At 42.6% G+C, this 9,823-nt stretch overlaps 1 protein-coding gene across 1 annotated transcript; it reads right to left on the minus strand.

Annotated features, from left to right (window-relative positions):
• Positions 1 to 355: 355 nt before the first annotated feature.
• Positions 356 to 9,512, minus strand: Chc (clathrin heavy chain). The gene is made up of 9 exons (XM_011147101.3): positions 9,032 to 9,512; positions 7,181 to 7,388; positions 3,957 to 7,008; positions 3,552 to 3,849; positions 3,009 to 3,449; positions 2,366 to 2,928; positions 2,056 to 2,278; positions 1,905 to 1,980; positions 356 to 1,815 (listed from the first exon to the last, which is right to left on the minus strand). Exons 1-9 carry the CDS (start codon positions 9,071 to 9,073, stop codon positions 1,682 to 1,684), a joined length of 5,037 nt encoding a protein of 1,678 aa, XP_011145403.1. The 5' UTR covers positions 9,074 to 9,512; the 3' UTR covers positions 356 to 1,681.
• Positions 9,513 to 9,823: the final 311 nt, after the last annotated feature.

The following is a 9,823-nucleotide window of genomic DNA, read 5'->3' on the forward strand; positions in this document are numbered from 1 at the left end:
TAACATAAATACTTTAACAAACGTAAGTGTTCAACAACCTGACTTTGTCATTCTCTATAGATATTGCGATCTACTTTATCTTAATGTATAATTTAGGCATAGCTTGTGTAATAAGCTATTATAATGATTAACAACCAATAACTTCAAGGAAGATACTATGCACACACATTGCATGGAATCGAAATAAATCAGAGAATATCAATGAAACATTTTATACGATATAAACGATGCTGTAGAGACACAATCGTTTTATACTTTGTTTAAGTTCCTTGATATCTTTATATAATACTTTAGGTCTAATTGTAACTGTCATGCCATGGTTAATGAAAGGTTTTTAAAACATTAGACATACGGCGATCGAGCAAAAAGCTCACTCTATTGTATATATTTCGATATACTGGTAAGACAATAAGATCTTGCCATCAATTTCGGTACCGATGATCAATTTTATTTTACGAACGATCATTTATGCAAATCAAACTAACTGCGAACATGCGTTTGCACCATCACGTTTAAGCAAATATACACATAGGTCTAGAATGATGTATTATAGACACGCGAATATATACTTTTTTTTTTAACTTCTACAGATTTCCTCTCCAATTTTTAAAGATCTCGTTATATACCAATATAACAATATATGATCTACCCGATCTAAAAAGATGCTCTTATTATATATAAATTTACGAGGACGCCTTATTTTCGCTGTGATTCATTGCGCACTACGATGTTACTAAAATCTATATATAGTTTTCATAATGCCACCATTTTTAGAAAGTAGAAAGAAAAGATCAACTTTTAAAACTGAATATTTAACCTATTGCTTCTAATAGTTTAGATGATACATAATTCGATTTTAATTCTGATGTAATATTTCGTCGAATTCAGATTCGCGAAATGTAATTGCTTTAGCTTACGAATAATCAACATAATTATTCTTTTTCGAATATCGGAACTCGTCAATATTACATCGGTTTTAAATTGCCACTGAAAAATACACGGGAACTATTTAAAATCGAGGTCTATCTGGAAAAGTAAATGTTTTGTAATTTGTATGGAAATGACAAATCGAGAATACAAGATTGATTTTAAACGAAGTAATTTGTTTCTCTCCTCTTTCAGTAGTCAAAAGAAAGGCACGTAGACGCACATACATACACGTGCGAGCAAAATACAGCGAAATTATATCTGTCTTACAATGTACATGTACATATATATATATATATCTATATACCTCTTTACTGTCGCTGTGTAACGATGATTAAATTTAATAGAAAAATTTCAGCATCGCGATATTAAAAAGAAAAGAAAAGGAGGGGGAATTTTCCTCTTTACGCGTTATTATGCGTTATATTTGACATAACAGTGTGTATGCGTTTCACAAAAAATCCAAATTAGACTGTTTAAACGATATGATATAATTGTTTACTCGACAATGTCTCTCCTATAAATTACAAGTTTACACTTGGATAGCGTGTGATAGGATTCTTTGTGTGTCCTAATACATCTCATCGTTCGTTATAATCATGATCTAAATGTGAGTTTTTACGCCTTTAATGATATTCACTCATATTCATATATTCGCTTCGACAATATTATATAAGCTAACCAAACAATCTCAAGTTTCTACCTAAACTTTATAGAAAAGTAGACTTTGTTGATCTGTCCTGTTAAATGTATTTCACATACCGTAACCTTGATAGGCTGCGGCGGTGGATGCGTACACGCTTTGTGCGGGTGTAGCGTATACGTTCTGAGGCGCGTAGCCCGGTGCCATCATTCCTGGTCCTGCGGTCAACATCAGCTGAGGTTCCGCTATGGACATGACGATATTGAGTAAGGAAGGGAATGTTATTAACGGAGAAATGCTGTCACGAAAGAAGTATTGAAAAAAGATCACTCACGCATAATCATAGGTTTGTGTTCCTGATGATCGGTCTCCTCAATTCGTCGACTTTCGGCTTCTTCTAACTTATCAACCTGTCGGGAACATTCGATGTTGTGAGTAGTCCACGATTAGCAAAATTCACCGACAAAGTGTCGAATGTGTCTTACCTTGGTTATATATTCCCGCGCGACCTGAATGAGGTACGGCATAGCGAAATGTAAGATACGATGTCTCCATGCAAGCTCTAAGATAACGTCTGGATGAAGTAAGTCGTAACAATGAAATAGGCATGCGGCGAAGCAATCCTTCGAGCCTCTCTCCAAGAACCATTCGAGCAATTCTTGAGCAACCTCCGGATTCCGTGACTCTGCTGCATATTCCATAGCATCCCTAGGCATCGAATCGCAACAGTTAGTCTTAATAGTCGCATAATAACTAAACACACTTCAACGCAGACGATACGCGAACGAGCATTACCTGAACAATCGGTCCTTTTTGCAAAGCTCCACCGACTGTTTCCATCTGTTGTTTCCCTTGTACAAGTACGCGGCGATTCTCCTGAATTCAATCAATTCATGCTTCTCAAGCTGCTGCGCCAATGCGATGTTATCAAAATTATCGAAAGCATCGATCGATGTGCGAAGACCTTGGTAATCTTCCTCGTCAATCAACAAGCCGTTCAGCGCCTCGTTAATAGCTTTGTTATTAAGAGCTTGGACCGATCGCAAGTACGGCTTCACCAATTGTAGATGACCGGTTCTCGTGAAGTACGCTACAGATCTGGTGTGATCCATGCGTGGAGCCAGCACGAGCAATATATCGTTCAGCAGAAGGGGTTTGTATTCCACGTAAAACTGTATAGCCTTGTAGTAGAGCTCAACATTAGCCACTTTAGTGATCACGTCTTTGAAATGACCCTCCCGCCAAGCCTCGGTGGGATGTTGCATCATTGCGAGGACCGCATTGTCGTATTCTTCATACTTGTCGTACAGAAATACCAGCTCGGCCCACAAGTGAGCCTGTTCCGCTGCGCGTAGCACCTGCGAAAAATCGATTCGTTCGATTGTTTTCGCTCTCTCAGATCGAGTCGTTAGTTGACCTTCACGAAAACTAAACCCACCTTTGGTATATTGACACGTGACCAGAAGAGCTCCAGGTGTTCCCTCATTCGTTGAGGCTTGTATTTGCTGTAAAGAATCGCCAGCTCGGTGAACATTCCCATGTGAGCGCGTTCGAGTCCTAAAGCGGCTTCTAGGAGATTAATCAGCTCCTCGAAATGACCGCGATCTTGATAATAATTGATCAAGTCCTCGAGTTCGTCCGCGTGTACGACTATGTGTAGGCCGCACATCTGTGCCAAACGAAACTCGCCACTGTCCACGCAGGCGAAACAGACCTCTTTCCAAGTGCGCGTTGAATTGGCCTTACGCGCACTGTCCACGGCACCTTGGAATTCTTTCAGATGCACCAGGGTAATGGCCAGGCGCGCGAAGTTGGATACGTTATTGTAGAGAAGCTTCGCGGCGTCGTACATCTTGTCGTCAAAACATCGGTCGCCAATCTGCGAAGAAAAAAAAAAAAAAAACAGTCATCATGCTCTTGTAGACAAACGAACTCCTTTATCATATCTCTCTCTCTCTCTCTCTCTCTCTCTGTCATGTACCTTCTGGATATCAGCGTGATTAGGGCCTGATATAAATTCCTCGAGGTCCGCAAGCCGATTAGTCCGCGCGTACGCGTATATCAATTCGCTCTCGATGAAGGATTCGCGTGCTTTCTTGCGAGCCATCTGAAGATAGCGAACTAGATCTTCCCAATGCGAGGTCCGATGAGCAGTTTCCACTACATCCACGTACGCCGAGGGATCGTCTGCTTTGATAAAACTGTCGATCGCTTCCTTAACCAGACCTTGTTGCAATTGAGCCCTGGCAAGCTGCGACCATACCGGCGGCTCGTTACATCTACACGTGGAACAGTGTTAGATAACTTATGTATAATGGTCTTTTCTCACAGAGAAAAAAATGTCAATATGGTCGAAGAAGAAAAGAAATAAAAAGCCTTTCTTTACCTTTCCGCAAATTCGTAAGCTCTGTCCAAGTTGTTAACCTGTTCGATCAACACCTGAATGGCGGACGTGTTAACGTCAAACTTCTTGAATATAGCAAAGGCTTCCTCGTAGAGCTCATTGTTGATCGCAATGTTGGCGATATCCGGGGCGTCGTAATTGTCCAAACGATTGATATATTCCATGACGCGTGTGCGATCAGCTTTAATGGCCGTCAGTATCAAGAGATTTTGCAAATTGCGATGATCGCTGAATACGCTGCTATCCAGCACTATCTTCTCGAGAAGCTCGATCAGCTCATTAGGCAGGTCGGCCGTCATGAAAGCTTTCACCGTAACCGATATATCTTCGGGATCTTGAGTTTCAGATAATGCCGTTTGAACCACCTGATCGATCAACGGTCGTTTGTACGGATTGCTCTCTAGCAGAACCTCCGCCCAGAGATCGGGGTCTCTACGTCTTACCAGGTACCTAGCCTCACTTTTGAAGAGGCTGTTTTCATTGCATACACTTATCAACTCGCGGTCGCATTGGCCACGCTCATATGCGATACAAGCCAAATGCGGGTCACGTTTTTCGCAGTACTTGCCGACGACTCTGCTGTCGTAGAACTGATTCTCCTTGAGAAATCGTTCGGGATTGTTGTTGCTGTCGATATAAATCTTGGCTAATGCGTTGTGCGTGGCAGGCTCCACGCAACACTCGTGCACGCGCGATTCCAGCCATGGCAGCAAGAGTTTCAGCCGATTCCTCTTCTCGACCTCCTCGACAAGCTCGTCGGTGGAGAACTGCCCACGCACTACGAGTATCAGGTTCTTGATGATGTCTTCCGAGCAGTCGACATCTAACAGACCACCCACGACCACGGGTAGACGCGACGGGTTCACTTTCTGGACGTAAATCTCGATATACTTCTGCAGATTATTGCGGTAAAGATAGAGAACGAGATCGTGGACAAAGTCGAATCGATCGCAGACGATTATCAGCGGCAGTTGGTCAGACAATTTGGCTTCCTTCAGGAAGTTCTTCACACGCTCCGGATTATAACAGTTGCTCTCCCGACATATACGTTCTACCTCCTTTATCTGGCCAGTCTTGCAGGCCGCCTGTATGTACTTGAAATGTACTTCTTGATCTTGGCTGAAATTTACGATCGAACCCAAGAAGTAGAAAAGGCCCTCGTAAGACTTGAAGCTCTCGAACAGATCTATCAGCGCCTTTGTCGTCAGTTGCTCGTGATACTTGGTGGCAATTTGTATGCAGATCTGCAGGTTCTGTCGTATATTGGCCGTTAACATGGCCTTCAAACACTCGAGAGAATCCTCCACAGACAAAGTCCCGAAAAACCCTACGAGCCAGTCGGGTGAGAGCAAGTGGGTATGTACCACTGCTCTTTTGATGTCGTACAAGTCTGTGTAGTGCTCGAGAGCGCGTTGTAAAAGACCAGCCTTCTCGCATAACTGCGCGACGTGAGCTCTATCGTAATGGGTGAACATCTGATTGCCTAATATAGCGTCGGCTACTTGTGGGGCGGACATCAAGTTCATCTCCAAGAGACGAGTCTGTAAGGCACCCTCGCTTGGTCGATTGTTCTTGAGCGCGTCCAACAAAAACGCCGTGCATTGTTGCACCATATTCTGCTCCATGAATATATCGACGATCTGATTTATATCAGCCAACGGCTCGTCGTCTTGCACCAGCATCTGCGCGAACGCGACTCCTTGGTCAGGATTGATCCTCATGACGTTTCGCAAGAGGAATATATAGTCGGGCGTGTAGGAGACTTTTTTGGCATAGAGCACGATCTTCTGAAATTGGCCGGTTTCCGCGAAGCATTGTATAACCTTATTGGGGACGTTGGCTCGCAGATAAACGCTCAATGCCAACGTAGGATCCGCTTGCTTTACCAAATCGCCCAGCTCTTCGCTGCACTCCAGCTTGTCCTCCTTCAGCCATTTCTCTAGTAACTGCTTGCGTCCTTGGACCAACACCGGACGGCACAGCTCCAACGACTCGTATTTATTCAACTGTCCTTGGTCTAAAAGAATGCCGAAATATTGCAGAAGAGGCGAGGTTTGTCCCTGGGTAGTCGGAACTTGTTGAAATCGTTGTATCGTCGCGGGCGTACGGAGTATCCCCTTCGGCGCATTGGCCGCGACTTTTGCCGCTTCTGCGTATTGGCCGTTCTGGAAGAGCATGTTGAATTTCCTTACGAACAGATCTTCGGCACCGGACAGATTGTTCCTTACGGCCATTCTCAGGGCCAATTCTGAATTCTGCAGCACTCCATTGATGTACGGAATTATATTCTCCTCATCCACGGAAACTGACAGAACCTGACCCTTGCGATTGACTCCGATTATACCACCGGAAGCTTCGTGAGGCGCAGTGACGAATATAGTCTCGCCTGAGATGCGATTCATAAATATACAGGTAGCCGACTCGATATCGTACATATGAATATAACCGTATTTCGTGATTAAATATATGACATCATATTTCGAGCTAACTTGCATAGCGACGGGAAAATCATTTCCAGCTTCGGGCGGGAAGAAAACGTCTACCGCCTTCTTCGGGAACGGATGGTTACCCGCTGGTGGTTGACCCACTTCAATGATATGAAGCTTCGCTCCCTGGACCGTTCTGACAGCGAAGCAAAACAGATTACTCGCTTCCGCGTTTCCTTCCATCTTGAATTGAGCAAAGGAAGCGGCATGTCCCTCGATTGGCTGCGAGCACTTTCGTTCCACGGAATAGAGTTGCATAGCGCCGACTACTCGGTTATGCTGCGCCGAAATACCGATCAATAATAGCCATGTTTGTTTTGGATCTGTTCTATAATTGATAATCTGACAGCCGTTTAACGATGAATGACGCTCGAACATTTTATTCGGCGTAGAGTCACCTTCCATGGACCAGTGATATACCGCAGTTTCCGTCACCAGTGCCAATGTGTTCAGCGATATCCACTTCCAAAACACCACATCCTCTGTCATTGTATGAGCTTTCATCTTTGACTTCATTTCAATGTTGAAAATTTGGAGTGTTTTCATAGCTAATTAAATAGAAATAAATGGTTTTCTTTAGCAATTATGTTACTTATATGTACAATATGTTTTTATCTTTCTTCTCTAACTCTCATTCTCACTCTTATGCAATTACAATATCATGTCACGCGAAAGGAATCGTTTCATTTTAAAGATGAAGGGCAGTGTGCGCATACATACCTTTAAGAGCGATGACTTTACTGGCTGGATTCATAATTGCAGAATCAGCAGATATTGGTCTTCTAATGGGATTAGCAGAATCATTCATATCGATAATAACCACTTGAGCAGTATCACCAACTTTTTCTCTTACACAAATAAATTTATCAGATTCCATAGTAAGCGTATTAAAGCTGACATTACTGGCATTAATTCCTACAGCTGTAAGCTGTAAAGATGAGAGACACAGGATAATTTTACATCTGTAAGATTTATGTAATTCCTTGCTGTTTAAGAACACATTGTATGGATTAAATAATATATACTAACTTTATATTAGACATTCTCTGGAAAAAAACTTTATCATTACAAAAATTTATTCTTTACATATAAATTATATACCATTACCAATATAATTGAAAAATTATAGAAAAGATTCATAAGCTAAATTTTATGATATAGCCAATAATAAATATAATGTTGCCACAATAAGCATATGTTGCTGCAACAAACTTATATGTTGCAGAATAATAAGCAAAACATTGCATATTTATTGCAACATTTATCAGCGACACTTTTATCTTAATGAATTTGAATTATTTTTTGTTCGCGACAAATTTACATTCAACAACAAGGAAAATAAGCGAGTAAATTTTCCACAAGTTTCATATAGTGTTATCGAAAATCATGAAAAGTTCAAAGGGAGCCTCTGATTCAGTTTCGGTAAAAACAGATACGAGGGGCGTATACGTTCATGATAGTCGTGGACTTCAGACCGCTCATTGGTAAAAAAAGTCAATTTGTTCGTCATGCTTTTTAACGTAACGTTAACGACAAATCGATACAGGAATTACGCGTAATCGGTTAATTTGTACTGTAAAATTGCCGTGAAAGAAGTCTCGTGAGTAATTAAATCGACGAGTCAACCTATGCTCGACACGTCGAGCAACGTAGATGAACTTCACGCAATATTCGATAAGTATATTGTAGCTGTCAAAGTAACGTCAATCGTCCGAAAGAAAAAACTCCACTTCTGTTCTGCATGCATGTGTCATAAAAAGAAACGAGTGAGTAAGAGAGTCATGAGCTTACACGCAAGCAAAGTAGAAAAATATATTTGCTGAAAATGTGATTCTCTCCAACGCGAAAAAAGAGAGAGAGAGAGAGAGAGAGGGGGAGAGAGAGAGGAGAAGAGAGAGAGAGGAGAAGAGAGAGGAGAAGAGAGAGGAGAAGAGAGAGAGAGAAGAGAGAGGAGAAGAGAGAGAGAAGAGAGAGAGAGAGAGGAGAAGAGAGAGAGGAGAAGAGAGAGAGGAGAAGAGAGAGAGGAGAAGAGAGAGAGGAGAAGAGAGAGAGAAGAGAGAGAGGAGAAGAGAGAGAGGAGAAGAGAGAGAGGAGAAGAGAGAGAGGAGAAGAGAGAGAGGAGAAGAGAGAGAGGAGAAGAGAGAGAGGAGAAGAGAGAGAGGAGAAGAGAGAGAGGAGAAGGAGAAGAGAGAGAGGAGAAGAGAGAGAGGAGAAGAGAGAGAGGAGAAGAGAGAGAGGAGAAGAGAGAGAGGAGAAGAGAGAGAGGAGAAGAGAGAGGAGAGAAGAGAGAGGAGAGAAGAGAGAGGAGAGAAGAGAGAGGAGAGAAGAGAGAGGAGAGAAGAGAGAGGAGAGAAGAGAGAGGAGAGAAGAGAGAGGAGAGAAGAGAAGAGAGAGGAGAAAAGAGGAGAAAAGAGAGGAGAAAAGAAAGGAGAAATGAGAGGAGAAAAGAGAAAAGAAGAGACAGAGAAAGAAAGAGGGAAAGAAAGGTCAACATAATTCCAGCTACGATTGCATTAGCGTGACGGGCGCTTACGTTCGAAAGAAATACCGCGGAGGAAATAGATGACGTACCTGAAGATGTTCTTGGAACCTTATGGGCAATAGCTGCGTCATTTTGCCGAAATATTCAAAGTATCACTGTATTTTTCAGCCACTGTCTCTTCCGCGGAATAGCCGTGCGGCTGCGAGTCCGACTGTATCCACTTACGAACTATTCCCACTTATCGAACGCCTTTTATCCCCCGAATGCTCGACGTCAATCATCAAAGCGCAAAACCAACTGACGGAGACCGAACACTGTCGCTACTCGCCGCTGACACCCATCATGGCCGCCAACGCCGCCCCTCTATCTCGAAATAGTTCCCGCGTATGAAAATGTCTCGACAGTTCGTCAACGTTAAAGCGTCATCTCGGCCGCTCAGTTGCCTTACACATTGGCAATTAATCGATAATTTGTCTGTACTTCCTGTCCCTGTCGCCGCTACTGATGATCTCGGTGAAGTTGACGTTGAACGGGAGAATCTTGGCGCTAGCGGAAGAATACAGCCAACAGCCACGATTTGACACGATTGGATTCTGTGGAGAATCTCGCGCATTGTCCCTCTCCCTTCCTCCTCTCTCTCTCTCTCTCTCTCTCTCTCTCTCTCTCTCTCTCTCTCTCTCTCTTTCTCCCTGTTGTGTCGCTATATTATTACGAATAGTGCGAATGAAACCGCAACAGCGTATGGATGTATAACATGATTCGTGTAACTAAATGTAAGAAAAAGAAAAAAATTAATACTAACATCATGGAAAAAGAATGAAAAAAAGTCATTTTCTCTCTAGTTATCTCGGTTTTCCGTCCTTGTTTTGTACCGTATATAC

The sequence above is a fragment of the Harpegnathos saltator genome, unplaced genomic scaffold, assembly GCF_003227715.2.
Source record: "Harpegnathos saltator strain DR-91 unplaced genomic scaffold, Hsal_v8.6 scaffold406, whole genome shotgun sequence".
In the NCBI taxonomy this organism is placed as follows: Eukaryota; Metazoa; Arthropoda; class Insecta; order Hymenoptera; family Formicidae; genus Harpegnathos; species Harpegnathos saltator.